The 18012-nt window shown below is 37.7% G+C and overlaps 1 protein-coding gene across 4 annotated transcripts in view; it reads left to right on the forward strand.

Annotated features, from left to right (window-relative positions):
• LOC144363273 (uncharacterized) overlaps positions 1-18012 on the forward strand; it is an 84635-nt gene that overhangs the window by 29280 nt on the left and 37343 nt on the right. For 3 of the 4 annotated variants that reach the window (XM_085495979.1, XM_085495980.1, XM_085495981.1), the window contains exon 3: positions 11087-11626. In XM_085495979.1, the coding sequence (XP_085352105.1) occupies positions 11098-11626 (529 nt within the window). In that variant the 5' untranslated portion in view covers positions 11087-11097. Of the gene's footprint in view, positions 1-4387; positions 4647-11086; positions 11627-18012 lie in introns of those variants that run through there. The other variant, XM_085495978.1, reaches the window with a different exon arrangement.

Here is an 18012-nt window from a genome sequence, read left to right on the forward strand (position 1 = left end):
TTGTCATACACATCTCTACCGCAGCATCACTCGAAATACTACTAGACGAAGAATATCATTGATAATCGTAAGATTTCACGGGTTCAGTAATATCCCACGCCCCCAAATCCATGATTCAATGCACCATAGACTGAGGACGAAATTCGAAAAATAACCTAGAATTAACTTAAGGGAGGATGGAATGACACCCATAAGCTTTGACCTATACTGAAGCCATTAAAGCCCCCCCCCCCCGTTGAAAAATGTATTTAATCTGTTTTTGTATAATATAAAAAAATCATTAACTTAGTCTGGCGATTTTAAAGTTTTGGAAACCCCCCCCCCCCTATAAAAAAAAATCGCCCCTGCAAGTAAATAAGCGATAGCCCGCGGCCGGATAGTTTGAGGGTTGAAGATCTGGAATACATATTTCAAAGACATTTTATGATGATCCGTGCTTATTTAGGTAGTGTTTTCAGGCTAAATATGGTTGTTCTATTGAAATACATATTTATAGCATCATATTTGGGCATAATTTGTCATTTTTGACCAAAAATGAATGTGAAAATGATGTTCCCTTCGACTTTTGAAAATTTTGTTAAAACCATGTACAAAGGCAATTTAAACAAAAATACATATTCTACTGTCATTTTATGGCTTACGTTAGTATTATTTAGCAGGCCGTGGTACTGTAATAGATAACACTTTAAGAATAAATGTTCAAATCCTACCTTAGGCTGAACTCCAAAAGGGTCGACCCCTACCCTTGAGTGTGCCACAGACTCAATGGGAAGGCCAATTCCACTGGCTGAGATTCATTCACTAACGAATGCGACTTTGGGGCAACCTTGGTTAAGGTCCGCAGGTGCTTGTCTTCGACCAAGCCTGGTTGACACCAGGATAGCGCATTACAATTGCCATTTGACAGAGAGATGGCCACACAGTTCTGTCATGTAGTCCCAAACATGAAAATGACTTCTGTGGCAAAATGCACTATGCACTAGCAATTTGCACATACAAAAAAGTCAGGAGAGACAACAGCGACACTCAATGTTCAGAACTGTCGCCTGGCACAGAAAAATTAATTAAAAATAAAAAAATGAAAAAAGAATAAATGTTACATCATCATCGATCATGATTTAAATACTGATCTCAGTGATCATAATGAAAAATTATCTTTAAGCGGTACGGCCAAATATCACAAAATCGATACATAATCGGTTGAAAGAATTATACAATATCGATAATTTTTAATGTATGTCGGTTTTATTTATTTTCTGTCTCTAACTGTTATTTTCTAATGTAATATTGTATCCCCTTGCTCCAAATTGGCAACTCTGTTTTGCGTAAATATTTCTTGACTTTTCAAAATCTGACTGTTTTTCCTCCATCTTCCTCCTTCTGAGACTCTAGAACGTCGTCGTTCTTCTATTTTTTATTGCCATCCAAAAGCTAGACGGACATAGAGTTGACAATCTTTTTCGGAGCTACACATAAAAACATTGGCATAGTTTGAGTGTACGTATTTATTGATATGATTGTATTGGTTTGTATTTCAGTGAGTTTTTATGGCAAATGACAAATTATCACGCAAGTGCTCTTGTCATTGTGCTTTTGTGTTACGTCGTCTTTAAATCTTTAAATGGTTAGACTGCCAATCATGAATTTTACGTGACATGCATAAGACAACCACATATTCATTGATTTGTTACTACCACTGTGATTACTCCGTACTTTATCCTCAAATCACATATGGATTTCTATGAGTTAAGCTCATTGGTTATTAGATAACCAAAGGGATGACGTGGTGGAAGCTCATTGGATATTGGATAACCAAAGGGATGACGTGGTGGAAGCTCATTGGTTATTAGATAACCAAAGGGATGACGTGGTGGAAGCTCATTGGATATTAGATAACCAAAGGGATGACGTGGTGGAAGCTCATTGGTTATTAGATAACCAAAGGGATGACGTGGTGGAAGCTCATTGGATATTAGATAACCAAAGGGATGACGTGGTGGAAGCTCATTGGATATTAGATAACCAAAGGGATGACGTGGTGTAAGCTCATTGGATATTAGATAACCAAAGGGATGACGTGGTGGAAGCTCATTGGATATTGGATAACCAAAGGGATGACGTGGTGGAAGCTCATTGGTTATTTGATAACCAAAGGGATGACGTGGTGGAAGCTCATTGGATATTAGATAACCAAAGGGATGACGTGGTGGAAGCTCATTGGTTATTAGATAACCAAAGGGATGACGTGGTGGAAGCTCATTGGATATTAGATAACCAAAGGGATGACGTGGTGGAAGCTCATTGGTTATTAGATAACCAAAGGGATGACGTGGTGGAAGCTCATTGGATATTAGATAACCAAAGGGATGACGTGGCGGTAGGCCAGTCGTCATTACCAACCAAAACATGGGGTTTTATGAGCAGTTTATTACGGCGCCTGCATGCTATACAAACTGTTTAGTACATTGTTGTAAAATTGACATTAATCACATGGTTTATTAGCCGTCCTTAAAAATAACAGGTAAATACCGCCTAAAATTTGTTTTCTTGAGAACCAAGACAATGTTGACGTGGAATTGTGGCATATATGTACCAACTACATTACAATCAAACTTGATCATAATAATTAGTCACATGGTTTATCGCATCTATCAGCCAAGTTCATTATTAATATCTGACAAGTTCATCATGATAGGACACGTCTTGATTTTTAATTTAATGCGAATGAAAGTCTCTAAGATTTTAGAAACTATTATCATAAATCAAAGTCGCAGTTCCCTGGACACAAATGAAGCTGAATTTGCGTGTAAACCCTAGGCACTCCGCGGGCATGTGTTTTTATGATATGATAGAAATCAAACTATTATTACTTGTATAATAGTTCCGTATATGCATGTTTATGGATCCTACCAACTTGAAGGCTGATCCTGTCAACTATTGGTCCCTGTTCAAAAAGTTGCTCGACAAGGGACTATTAAAATTCTACTCCATGTTCTGTTGGAATCTGCGTTCGTCGAGCATTATTTCACCTTTGCTTTTTCAATGATGACCTTAGTATTCATTTAAGGTCATCTAAAGAAAGTCATTACGTGACTAGGGTGTTTTATCAACCATCTTATATGATGCTGCTGATGTGTTTGATCACGCCCATCCGCCGAATTTAAATTTTGCTATTGTACACATGTACAATGCACTATTGGAGAGAACTTTCGATTGAATGTAAAGAAAAACTAATTATCATGTCATTTTTTAAAACAATGTTACGATTTATATAAATAATAATATTATAAATATTCACCCCATATCACCGAGCAAAATTGTGTACATTTGAGGATAGTGTGATAGCGCACTCAAATGGACTAATTATCAGTCACTTTGTTTATTGGTCCCGGGTGCAAATCTGTCAAATCAGTTCAGCCATACTATTCGTAGCAGAACTAAAATGCATCACCAATAAAAATACCACCAATGATTACTGTATTTTGCCTTTCTGACAACCATTCATGTGATACTTGTGTATTTTAAAATTGTTTATGTTGATGACTGTTCTTGTTCAATTTGAACTGTTATTGGTCTGTTGTCAATATCGCCATTTTCGCAGGTCACCAATCAATAAAAGAGGTGTTCCTGTCTCAGACTGCCAGTCCCTGTCTGTGTGTTTTTGTCGTGGTAATTGCGAGGTATGAGGAAATAAACTTTAAAACAAGTACAAAAACACAAACGCTGATCATTTCCATTACAATACCGACTCGAAAAATCGTTTGTTGAATCGTTTCCAAAAAAAAAAAAAAAAAAAAAAAAAAATGGTAGTATCCTCATGACACGAACCTATAATAACGAGAGTATGACGACGTGACAATTAACTCTATCTCTTACAAGTATATTGCGGGTATACAACCTAATACATTGAGAAGAACATTTCATCGCGATTTCTTTTTTTAGAAGCACCTCATAATTATAGATTTTGACACTTGGCATCATCTGTTTATGTTTTTCTCAGTGCAAAATATTTTTTAGGCAAAAACAATACAAAAATGGATACTTTTAGAATAATTTCTATGGGAAGCTATGTTAAAAGAGTTGTTTCATAAAATAATAATAATATTCATCAGAATTTCCCATTAATTCGTTACAACCATAAGTACCCATCTAATAACTACACATTTATAACCATGTGTAACAAAACAAAAAAATTAGATATGGTGAAAATTTGTTACCATAGAAACCAATAATAAACGGCCAAAAAATCACCATGTTTTTTGACCTGTGTTCTGTGGGCAATACATGCACTTGTTGCTATATCTAAATTACTAGTAATTTGCCAGGTGAAACGTCTACATAGCGTGTAAACCAGGGTGACCGTGACGTTTTGTTGTTTTTATGTAAATGTCACTGTCGTATAGTGTAGTACCAGTGGGGAAATCGACAGAGAAATTCACATGAAAACAACAAAACGTCGCCCTGGAATACGCGCGACTATGTTACCTGAAGATTGTTACACACTCGCCGCTAGAGGGCGGAATGGCTTGCCTCGATTTCAATCTCGTTCATTTGCTCCGGCGAGTAATATGCACCATAATTATTGAGGATGCCGGGTCTCTGACAAGGTGGTTCTATATTGTAGTTGTGCACGCTGAATGGGCAAGGTAAGCATGCTAAGTGAAACTCTTGCCCCTTGTGTTGGGCTAGAAATGCCTTCCATTGAGAGAATTTTGGCAAATATTACGCGTATCGCTGCACGGTACCGCGCTTATAGCTTGCTCCATCCATTGGACTCTGCCGTCTGCTGGTTAGTTAAAACGCTACTCTAAACAGATTGCCCGTTACTCGTCGCATTCCCGACGATGTTAAGCGGAATTCCGCGGCGTTGTTCAAAGATAAAACACCAAAAAGCCTTAAAGGAGGTGAAACCCCAACACATAAAAAACGGGTGGAATTTTAAAACTCCGAGTTTCAGTCACGTTTTGACGATATTTTACAAATACAACCGCAACTTTTATAACGTCTCGTGTCGGCGGGCCTTCTCACAGATTTCTTCGGAAATTTCTTTGAGTATTATTACGTAACGTGTCTGAATTGGTTTGGTGTAGTTAATTTTTCTAACTTCGCAAGGTGAACCTCACAAACGCTGACGATATCTTGAGTTCATCAGGTGTGGTTCGTTTAATTATTAACTTCTTTGTAAACATAGAAGCAAACTAGACCTAGTACATGTAATCAAAAAAAAAAAACACGTTAAAGCATGTGTAACGTATTATTTGTTTTCGGCTTAGAACTATTAATTTTTTGGTAAATGAATCTAGTTTTGCATATCTTTTCCATCAGTTACCACTGCACACAATTCGGGAAATGTAAGTAACTCTCCACACAAATAGGAGAGTGGTTTGAGTCTAAATATTATTGAAATGTATGCACCTGCAAGTAAGGTCACCAAGTTTGTTACAATATTTTCACCTCAAAATTCCAGCTTGGTATTAGCCCAGAAAATATTGCATGCAAGTAAAATTTAATAACAATTGTCGTAATTCAAGATACCACTCACTCGAACAGGGTGGTTGGTGGGAGATTTTAAAAATTGTTCAAGTTATAGTTACGTGAAATGCTAGTGTACCAGATCTGACAGACGTTTTTGGATAGTTTTATATGCCCGGCTTTGCTCCTCGCATAATTCAAACTATGAAAGCACAAGGCCTTAGTGAAAACATTTTAAAAAGTCGCTTCTGTTTTTTTTTTAACCTTATTTAGGAGCTTCATGAAGGATGCTAAATTCAGTTTGGCTTTTGCAATATGCACATAGTCCCTGCTACCGTAGTTAGTGTATAAGCTTCTTTATTTATTCAGTAACTCCATGAATCTAATATTCAAAATGATAGAAAATCTTAGTTTTTTCGGAAAGCTTATATTAACTGTTTATCCAGTAAGCTGTATTAACTTTTATCCAGTATGGTGTGGATGTTGATGCTGATTTATACTATTTTGACATTGATTTCTCTAAAACTTTTTAATTGGCATACTATTTTGAACTCTATTAGAGAATTATAAATTTGTTTTTTAAAAGTGCGTTATGAAATAATTTCATTGTGGGAATTATAAACTTTATTCTATATATATCCAATAAACTAGCAACATCTTGAATCAAATAAATTAGCTAAAATAATGTGCTCGCTACTGATGAGTTTTCAAGTATCCAGGTAGCTGCATCTTGGTGACATTTACCAAACTTTTACCCAATCTACAAATCCCTAAGGATTGTGGGTAATCACTGGCAACGTGGATTGTTTCACATTAGAAAATGTTTTATGACAATTTATTGGTGTGTATATTTTAACTATTAAATTTTGAAAATCATTTTAAAATGGCAAGTTACTTATTTCTTTTTATTGAAATTGTTTTTCCTCTACAACTCCCATCAGTGAGTTTCCAAAATATCAGAATGTTTTTATATTTGAAAGTCATCTTTTACTTTTTCCTTGTGGAACTAAACTTTTTTCTCTCAAAAACAAGGTTGTGTACTTTTTGACTCCCGTGTGCGAAGCACAAAAGGGAGTCTTTGCAGTTACCCTGTCTGTATGTCTGTCTGTATGTCTGTATGTATGTATGTCACTTTTTTTGTTCCACCGTTATCTCAAGAACCACTAATCATATTTTTGTGAAACTTGGTACATAGATGCTCTGGGATAATGCGCAGAGCTGATTAGGTTTTGGTAAAATCTATGAATATTAATTACCTAATTTGCATGATAATTAGCTGATTTTAGCTGTTCCATGACTGTTCCACTGATATCTGAAGAACCACTCATTGGATTTTGATGAAACTTGGCACATGGATGCTCTGAACTAGTGCGCAGATTTGATTAGTTTTGGGTAAAAATCTATGAATATTAATTACCTAATTTGCATGATAATTAACTGATTTTAAGCTGTTCTATGACTGTTCCACTGATTTTTGAAGAACCACTCATTGGATTTCAATGAAACTTGGCACATGGATGCTCTGAACTAATGCGCAGATTTGATTAGTTTTGGGTAAAAATCTGTTAATATTATTAATTACCTAATTTACATAATGATTAATCAATTTTCGGCTTTTCCACTGATATCTCAAGTACTAATCATAACATTTCTGAATCAATAAAACTTGGTACATAGATGTCATATGACACTGCACAGACCTGATAGTTTTTAGGGTAATATCAGTACATATTAATTACCTAATTTGCATAATTAATTAATTTTCAGGTTTTGATATTTCGAGTAATAATGATCACGTTTCAATGCAACTTTGTACATAGTTACTTGAGGACTGTGCAGAGACCTAATTAGTTTTGGGTAAATATTTGTGCATATTAATCACCTTATTAGCATAATTATTTAATTTTCAGCTTTTCACCTGATATCTCAAGTACTAATCATCACATTTCAATGAGACTTGCGACATAGATATTCTAGGACTATGCAGAGATCTGATTAATTTTGCGATAAATAATTGTGCCTATTAATTACCTAATTTGCATAATTAGTTAATTTTTTGCTGTTCTATGGCTGTTGCACTGATGTCTAAAAACCACTCATTGGATTTCAACGAAACTTTTCAAGAGTACATTGTACCTGTCACATTTCAATGAACCTAGGACTATACACCATATTAGTTTTTGGTAAATATTTATGCTTCTTAATCACCTAATTAACATAATTAATACTGTATATCTCAAGTATTGATCATCACATTTGAATAAATCTTGGTACATAAATGGTCTAGGACAATAGACAGCCTGATTAATTTTGGGTTAAAATCTGTTCATATTAATTCTCTAATTAGCATAATAATTAATATTTTTTTGGTTCTAATCACATTTCAATGAAACTTGGTACATTGTGCAGACCTTGTGCGTTTCCATCAACATCTCAAATTCAAGTAATTTTGAATTAATTTTTAATGTGTCTCCAATACTCTCAGCACACGGGAGTTCTTTCTAAGCTTTCTTTGATTTTTTATTATTATGAAATAGGATAATCTCAAAGTGAACGTGATTAAAAGCACCTTGAAGACAGCCAGTACTGAGTTCTTCAGGATCAATTCCCAAAATTTGTTTGACAATTTTGCTCCAAGAGAGCCAGGAAGCTATAACTGTCATATAATAGTTGTCAGGTATTTCAGTTTGAACAATTTGGTGAGAACTGTGATCCAAACTGAAGTTTGGATCTTTGCATTTCGGTACTATTACTGTCTTATTTTCAAGCAGCAGTCTTGTTAAGTTGGCCTTGTGGCTGCATGTTCAATATTTGCTTTCAAGTCTGTTTAGTCTCCATTTAGAGATGAGTTGAAACAGACCATTTCGCCAGATTAGTGGCTGTGCAGTAAAAAAAATGCGATGTCATTATTTTTTTTCTCTCATGGTGACAAACCTAATAAGGAAGTCAAAGAAAAATCTAGCTGATTTATTGATTCGCTACGTTTTCGCAGTCTGACAGTTCAATGCAGTAAATTTAAATTTCGCTAAATAAACATGTAGGCGGACCGGAAATTCCACTTCTGAACGCAAGTCAGGCTCAAACTGTACATATTTTCTCCAATGGTGCCATATCTCGTTCTTGTGTTGGCAGGCTGACTTCTTTATTTTCCAATGTCATTACATAAAGTTTCTGATTTGCTTTGGCATATTCTAATGTAAATGTAAATGGGTGTATCAGCTGTTTTTTTTTTTTTAATTATTAACTTTTTTTGGTTGGTAAATAAACATTGATATATAAAATAATTAAACCAGACAATATTTTCACAAAGGGCTTATTTTTTTATTTTGTGAAGACTTTAACGTGTGGCTTCACCCTAAGAAGGGGATTTTTATAAAAAAAATGCAAATTAATTTGTTCTTTGTTTTCACCTAGATCTTTATTTCTAGAATGATAATACTATAATTTATTTTTCCTGTTTTTGAAATGAAATTGGGATAATGTCATGGCTATGTCCATTCACATTCACTATTCCACTATGCAAGTGCTAGCCAATCCTGGGCAAACAATCAAAGGTAGCCAGTGAACACTTTAAAAAAATCGTCATAACTTTCTTTATTTAGCTGTGATTACAATAATATTAAGAGCAAAATGTTTGAAATAAGATTATTAAAACAATAAAAATAAACTTCCACCAAAATGTTTTAATGTTTAGAACTATTAAATATTTCTTGTATCAGATGAGTGTGAATATTTTCTTACATGAATTTGAGCTTAATGTCATAGCTATGAGAGTACACTTTTGATACTATGCTAGAATAAATCAAGACCATTTTCCTTTGGCTGTGAGGTCCCGCCTTATGGAATCAAACGAAAAAACAGGACAAGGTCATACCGCCGTAGTGGCTTGCGAACATCGCATGGGGTTTGTCAAACGTGAAAATATTTTTGGGTATTCCCCTGCTTAATAATGTACTATACACATGTGATGATGATCAATCTCTATGAAGTTAGGGGATCTCAACACGATATTTCCCTCTCAAGGATCGCTATTCGACATTGAGCTATAAAAAAGAAACATAAATTCAAAAATCGCACGATCTTTGTGGCAGACAATTCGGTCCGCGCCTTTCACGCAATATGTGAGATCCCGAACTGAACGAAAAATCATCAATTGATCAGTTCTATTTATTAATTTTTCTTGATTTTTCATCACTACATGCATATTTCTCTTTAAAAAAAATGCTCTACATTTGTGAAAATAGAAATGACATGTCATTCGTCTTGGTAATATTCATTGCGGTCACTGCATGATTACACACTATATGTAACTACATTATGAGAAAAAAAGAGCATGTACTATATAAAGGAAAGAAATAAAAAAAATAGCAGATTACATGTAAACAAAACATAAATCCTAGCCAAAATTTTAAAATACAATTGATTACATTTTGACCCCAGCCCTGAGCAGATTAACTGGTAGCCTACCTTGAGGGGAGGCAAGGGGGGTAGCTGGTACAGTTTTACGGGAAATAAAAAGGGCTTTTCACAATTTACGAAGAAAAAAGACGTTTTTACAGTTTACAGTGTTAACAAATGGAACATTGAATGGTCCGAAAAGCTCTCAGACTCAAATTCTCCGCCATTGCTGCGCCATGTGAAGAGATGCATGCGCATATTACCCTCGTAATGCTCCTCATTCGGTTAGAGGGCCTTTTACGTCTTGACATTCAATTTTGTAGTGAATTGTGTCATCTAGTCGTTTTACAGTTTCTAAAATGTAAATTTCCCTGGATTATTCTTTACGATTTTTTTATTTGGATGTGAATTTTTGTACGTACGAGAAAAATGACACATTTTTACAGTGTACGAAAAAAATATTTGATTACGTTGTACGTCCAGCCTGTGATTACAGAATGACGGAATTTATTTTTTCTATTTACGTTGTACGAACAAAAAAATATTGCAATTACGTTGAACGAAAATAAACCTTGCCCCCCCCCCCCCCCCCTCTACCTTATTCACAGGCTGTCGGCAGTTCAAAGTTGCATAGTCCTGGTGTCACAGTATTTTTTGTTTTTGTACCTGCTAAAATAAAACCAATGCATACATTATTAGATTCCTTTTTCATATTTAAAAAAATTATATTTAGTGAACATTTCTCAAATGGAAACGGCTGTGAATAAATGATTTGGTATACAGTTTATGTCATGAAACATTCTTGATTTTGCAGATTGCAGATTTTGTATACCATGGACTTTTTGATTGTCAAGATTATTTTTATTTTCGTGTCTTGCCAGTTTTTTGATACTTTCACTGATGTTTATACAATATGAACTTTTTCTTTGATTGTGTTGGGGTTTTTGTGAAATTCATTGTAAGTCTATTTCTTAGCAAATCTTGTCATAAAATTTAAACCAATTTAATGTCGTAAATCAACTGGCCAGTTTTGGTAAATTGTACAACTACAAAAAAAATCTCCCACTACGACTGAACAATACCTGGCCATATTTTAACATGACGAATACTTCCCCCAGCCTTTAATTATAATCTGTCTATATTTCTCATTGTTATAATTGACAGTGACTTTGTTGAATCGCGGTGTTGTATCATTTGTTTAATTTTTCATTGTTAGGTTCTTTGAAGATGGCAGACCAAGTTGTGTGGCTGGTTGGTGCTGGAGTTCACGCTGCAGAGTATGCTAAAGTTTTGAAGAATCTAAATGTGAAGTTTGAAGTCATCGGCAGAGGAGCAGAGAGTGCTGCTAAGTTTGAAACTAATACAGGCCACCCGGTGCATCTCGGAGGACTTGATAACTTTCTCAGTGCTAATCTACTGCCAGTGGATAACCAGAGTGTTGTTGCTATAGTAACTGTAACAATTCCTAACCTTGCAACGTGTACTCTTCAGTTGATAAAGCATGGAGTAAATACAATACTTCTAGAGAAACCAGGAGGTCGTGATAGTGGAGAACTTGTGGAAATTGTGAGAGCAGTGGAGGAGGCCGAAAAAACGGGAAGACGAATGAGAGTGCGTTTGGCATACAACCGTAGATTTTATGCATCTGTTCGTAAAGCACAAGAGTTAGCAAATGAAGATGGTGGAATTACATCGTTCATCTTTGAATTTACGGAATGGTCACACATTATAGCAAATCTACCACATCCTGAATCAGGTAAGACTTGGCTATATAGACTCAAAATATCACAAAGTATGAACAACTGCAGTATGATGATTGTATTGACAGACGTGTATTGGAGGTCAATGCAACCCATATTTCCTGAATGCATACTTTGCGGTATCCTCATGATAACATTATTTTACATCTTTTACATCTGCTTGTAGTATTAATTTGAGATTATAGACAGGAATGACAATAAAAAATGTTTGGTGCTGTGGAGACATTTGTGTGAGTGACAAGATTTGATTACAATCGGGCGATATAGCGACCAATGAGAACAAAGGAAAGTGTTTGAATATGGTGTCAATAGGGCTCAAACCACTAATTACAACTCTGTAGTGTTTTGGTGAATTTCTACCAAAAAGTTACAAAAATTAAAATAGAATTCTGGCCAGTAAAACTCTCCTACAAAATAAAGGCAGATTTGTCAGGCTTTGTACCTTCAATATTCTCAGAAACACGGCCTGTTTGGAAGTGTCTAATCAATCAAGAGTTACCAGATTCACAGATCACAGGTATTTGTCAATAAACAAAACTACACATGAACACTCACAAGTCTAACATGCGGCGTCATTGAAGTACGCCCTCATACATCAAGTTTCACAAACAAAAAAAGCCCATTGGCTAACAACAACCATAAGATTTGAGGGCTACGAACGCAGTCTTATTAGTGGCATGAGACCAATAGCATAAAACACATCAATGTTGGTTTAAGGGAAAATTTGTTTTAATGTTCTAACAAGTGCTGATGCAGCTTTTTACAGCCACAAATTCTATTTTTTTCTGTGCTCGATGTATATTAATTTGATGTACATCATTTGCTTATATTGTTAGACCAAATACAAAAATTTGTGGTTCCTATAATCCAAACTAAAATTGATTTACTACCCTAGACCTTTTTTCGGCAAAAATGATAGGTTACTTAATCACCCATGTCAGTGAGACTGTCAGTGAAACATAATTTATTATCCAGAATTTCACAAGAATAATGCATAAAATGTTTTTGAAAATATAAAAAGTGCATTGATCTTCGAAAATGAATTAAAAATCGGTTAGCCTCTATCTTAGATTTAAAAAAACATAAATTTAGCATTGCTCAACGATTTTGGTAAAATAATTAATTTATGGGGGAAATGAAATAAAATGCATATCAATTCTCCTACGAACCATTATATGGTTGCTGACTTTTGAAATTGTTTACATTCAAGCGATACCAGACCGATTCAAAGATCAATGTAATCAAAGATTAAAATGGAATACATTGGAATGACCAATTGAACAATAGGTATTGTCATGACCTGTTTTTACTCCCTCAAGTGGGGTGACTCGTTCCCCACAATGTGTAATTAGAGCTTAGTAATACAAGATATATCACCTATTAGTGAATGTAGAGGGGAATGATTATGCACATAAAATATGGCAAATAATTCAAACTGATTGTCACGGGGTAGGTCGGATACCACAAAGTGATAAGAGGCACGCCTTCACCTCGTGTTGTGGGTTCTTTGACACCCTACTGATTGAAATATCGAAAATAAGCCAGCTAATGCCTGGATTGTTCCCTATACAACTTATTGTAGTACCAGACCCACTCGCACACAATTAAATGCACAGTAATATCGTAAAGGATGGTTTAATTGTACAACCGGTTATGATACACAGAATTCGCTGATATGAATCAACGTAACAAAGATATAGGTCGCTGTACAATAGGAAAAATTAACACGCGCATGTCAGGGCAGGATAAAGCAGTGGCGTCCCATGAATAACCAGTTTACTCAACCCGAAACCGGGATGATTCACAATAGGCAATGCACCTTTTACGTATGGAACGACGCCGCTACTTAACTGCGCCGGCGTGCGTGCGAAACGTTGAAGCAGGAAACGGGCTGTCACAAAATACAATTAAACTAATACTGTAACAATTTCAAATAAGAATACAATAATTTAACCACTAAATTAGCCAAATAGTTACCCAAAATACATTCAAAACACAGCCAATGGTCCCTAGCCTAATGTGCGTGTAATGAGCGTGATAATTACCGGCTTCTGTCGGGTTATAGTAGAAACGTTGCTACATGTAGATTCAGTTCGATACTCAGGCCTGGTTTCTCGTAGGATACCTTGTAGGATTCGTGTCGAACACAAAAGTTCCGTGGAACAGCACGTAGAAAAGGAGCCCAGTCTTCCACTGTATCTACACAACGTCCGTCGACTAAGCGAGTAGCTTGCACACCACGTGGGGATGAACTAACTCTCCCCGTTCACTCGCAACACAAGGCTGGCTCCGGTTGCTGTCGCTGCCTCAGTTCTTAATGTTCTCTCCCCCGGCTGCGTCTACCTTGACCTTTTATAACGTCCCCCACCTGGAATCATTGTCATGGCAACTGAACATAGTTGGAATCTGCTTACACAATACACTGGTGCTATCATTCTTGGTAGTCACTTAACCGGTGTTTGTAATCAATAGCCGGCACACGTATGGCACGCGTCTCTTTATGAATGGAGTTTTGGGGTGTGTAAGTGTTTCAAAGTCTACTAGCTCGGCTGTGAAATAATCCTACCTCTGGCTGTATTTTAATATACCTTTTCTCCAAACCCTAAATTTAACCCGGCATGTATACCATCACGAACCTTGTGACATACCCCCATACAAAGTCGTAATCATAGACCATGATTATGCCAACACCCACAAGTTTTATTCTAAAGCAATTGATATTTAATTTAACCCAACATACCTTTGTCTGAACTCCTACTAAGGTAATCCGCCCCTATATTGTGACTACCTTTAATTGCTATAATTCGATATGAAAATGATTGCATATACAACGCCCATCTCATAATCCTGCTATTAGTAAAGTTTGTGATCGGTTTCAATCCAGAAACTAGCAGTATGAAGGTACTGTTGAAATTTTCGCAGGCCCCATATTAACGCAAGACATTCCTTCTCTATTACCGCATAATTTACCTCTGCTTTAGTTAGTTTTCGGCTTGCAAATGCCACAGGAAAGGCTACTTCATCGTAATATTGAAGCAGAACCGCCCCTAGCCCCACTTCGGCAGCATCAGTTCTCAGAACAAATGTACGATTAAAGTCTGGCAATTTAAGGATTGGGGGATTGCTAAGAGCATGTTTTAGTTGTTCAAAGGCGAGCTGATGAACCTTCTCCCAAATTACTTTTTTCGGCAGACCTTTTCGGGTTAGATCGTACAAAGGAGCAGCGATAGCTGTGAAATTGGGTACAAATTTGCGATAATATCCCGCATATCCTAGCAGGGCCCTTACTTGGGTAACTGTTTCTGGTCTTCGCGCATTTTGCATGGCATTGATTTTACTGGGCATGGTCCGCAACTCACCATGCCCTACGACGTGGCCGACAAATTCAAGTTGGGAAAAACCAATATAACATTTTGATGGTTTAACTGTTAAACCAGCCTCTTGAAGACGCTGTAGAACCTCAACAAGGGTGCACACATGATCTTCCCATAGTTTATTGTATATCAATATATCGTCTACCAGATTGACGACCTTTCCATGCATACCCCCGAGAATAACCCTCATCATTCTCGAGAACGTACTGGGACTATTGACCAAGCCAAAGGGCATAACCCTATACTGGAACAACCCAAGTGGAGTGAGAAAAGCAGTTTTAGGTTTTGACCCAGGGGTCAAGGGTATTTGCCAAAAACCCTTGGTCAAGTCAAGTTTTGTCAAGTATCGACCCTCAGCAAGATTGGAGAATAACTCCTCAGGGTTAGGCATTGGTTCGGCATCGAAGACGGTTATTTGATTAAGACGACGGAAGTCTGTACAAAAACGAATCTTTCCGTCTTTTTTCTTAATCAAGACAATAGGAGCAGCATAGGGTGAATCTGACCGTTCTATGATGCCCATCTTTAACATATCTTCCACTTCCTTAATGACCAACTTCTGGGTTGCGAAGGGGTTTGCATATGCCTTGCACTTGATTGGTTGATCTGTCGTCAACTTTATATCATGGCACCCAACCTTCGACTGTCCAGGCAAGTCTGTTAAAGTTTTTGTAAACTTTCTCAAAATTAATTTGATTTCCATTACCTGACTCTCCAAGAGATCTGGGCCTAAATGCACATCTTCAATTGTCTCCTCCCCTAAAAGGGGCACAAATTCTATTATGTCAGGAGACCGACATTCAGGACCATCCTCTCTCTGATCATCTGGTGGAGTTACAACCATGCCAGTAGATACGCATGTTAATAGCCCTGCAGTACCCACTTGTGAATGTGTGATAGAATCTTTCTCACAGTTGTCAAAACTCTTTCTTTCCTCATACTTTTTTAACATGTTGATATGATACAACTTCAATTTACCATTTTTGTCTATGCGATAGTCCACCTGCCCTACCCGCTCTTTAATTTTATATGGTCCTTGCCATTGCATACGCAGTTTGTCTGCAGAGGTGGGTAGCAAAAGCAAAACCTGGTCACCAACTTCGAACTTCCGAGGTTTAGTTTTTTTGTCGAAATGCGATCTATACCTCTCACTTGACTTTGTTAGTTCCTGCTGTGCTATCTGACAAGTAGTTTCTAATCGATTTCTCAGATTAAGCACATACTCATAGGTATTGAGGACTTCAGGACTGGTAGCCTCCCCTGTCCACAATTCTCTAAGTATGGTCATAGGGCCTCTTACGGTCCTGCCATACAATAGTTCGAAGGGGGAAAAGCCTAAACTAGCCTGAGGAGCCTCGCGGTACGCAAACAACAAAGGTGCTATATACCGATCCCAATCTTTCGGGCGTTCACTACACATGCGCTTGAGCATGCCCTTTAAAGTGGCGTTAAAACGCTCTACAAGGCCATTGCATTGAGGGTGGTATGGAGTAGTGGTTAGCTGCTTGATTGACAACAGCCTACTGACCTCCCTCATCACATCACTCACAAACTGTGTACCCTGGTCTGTAAGTACTTGTTCTGGAAATCCTACTCTACAATATATAGTGAATAATGCCTCAGCTACAACTTCTGTTGAAATCCGTTTCAGAGGTGTAGCCTCTGGGTAACGAGTTGCGTAATCGACCACAGTTAAGATATATTGATGACCCTTTGTAGTGGCTGGTTTGATGGGCCCTACAAGATCCATCGCCACCCTTTTAAATGGTACATCTATTAATGGCATTGTACCAAGAGGGACCTTCCCTATTTTCCCTTTTGGGATGGTACGTTGACAAATGTCGCATGATCGACAATATCTTTTAATTTGTTCATGCATTGCTGGCCAATAAAACTGGGTAAAAATCTTATTGATAGTTTTCTGGGTACCCAAATGGCCTGCAAGGATTGAGTCATGTCCCAGCTTCATAACTTCCAGACGAAAAGCTGATGGCACCACCAGTTGTTTAAAAGTCCTCCCAAATTCTAATGACGGAGAGTGGAAATGACGATACAACAATCCTTTTTTAAAAAGGAAACGACAGATATTTGAAGTGCCTGTATTGATTTCCACTCCCTTCGTAGCCAATTCCCGGGCTCGCTTCAAAGTTGGATCACGTTTTTGTGCTGCTTTTAACTCTTCTGTCTTGACCAATGTATTATTTGGGCATGTTAGGACCTTAAGAGGTGCCTTGAGTTTGTCCCCACCCCAAAACTGGGACCTTGTCACAACGCCCTGCACCGCATCAATCGAGTTACTCTTTTCTGGGGTTTGGGTAGAATATTCAGTTCTTATCTCCCCACAAGTTAGGATTTCCCCGCGATTAACACCATGATCAGTAAGGGCATGTAACCTTATTTCCATCTCGCTCTGGCTCTGAGCGTTGTCGGGGCTCTGGCTCTGACCGTTGTCGGGGCTCTGGCTCTGAGCGTTGTCGGGGCTCTGGCTCTGACCGTTGTCGGGGCTCTGGCTCTGACCGTTGTCGGGGCTCTGGCTCTGACCGTTGTCGGGGCTCTGGCTCTGACCGTTGTCGGGGCTCTGGCTCTGACCGTTGTCGGGGCTCTGGCTCTGACCGTTGTCGGGGCTCTGGCTCTGACCGTTGTCGGGGCTCTGGCTCTGACCGTTGTCGGGGCTCTGGCTCTGACCGTTGTCGGGGCTCTGGCTCTGACCGTTGTCGGAGCTCTGGCTCTGACCGTTGTCGGGGCTCTGGCTCTGACCGTTGCATGCCTTACCTTGGACACCCGGCCTTATGGGGGCATGAAACTGCCTCCCTGCCTTATTGTGTCTCTGTAACTCTGACACTGTTTCATTACATGGGGTTCCTCTATACAAATAACGATTGTTCACCATGTTCGACCTCCCTCCATCTTGACCTAGGTCGGGGTTAAAGGGTTCCCTAGCGCCCTCTATGTTACCGATAACCAGGTCCCATATTGGAGATTTGAAACAGAGTGCTCTCACAGGTCCA

Source organism: Saccoglossus kowalevskii, chromosome 22, assembly GCF_978046115.1.
Source record: "Saccoglossus kowalevskii chromosome 22, keSacKowa6.1, whole genome shotgun sequence".
In the NCBI taxonomy this organism is placed as follows: domain Eukaryota; kingdom Metazoa; phylum Hemichordata; class Enteropneusta; family Harrimaniidae; genus Saccoglossus; species Saccoglossus kowalevskii.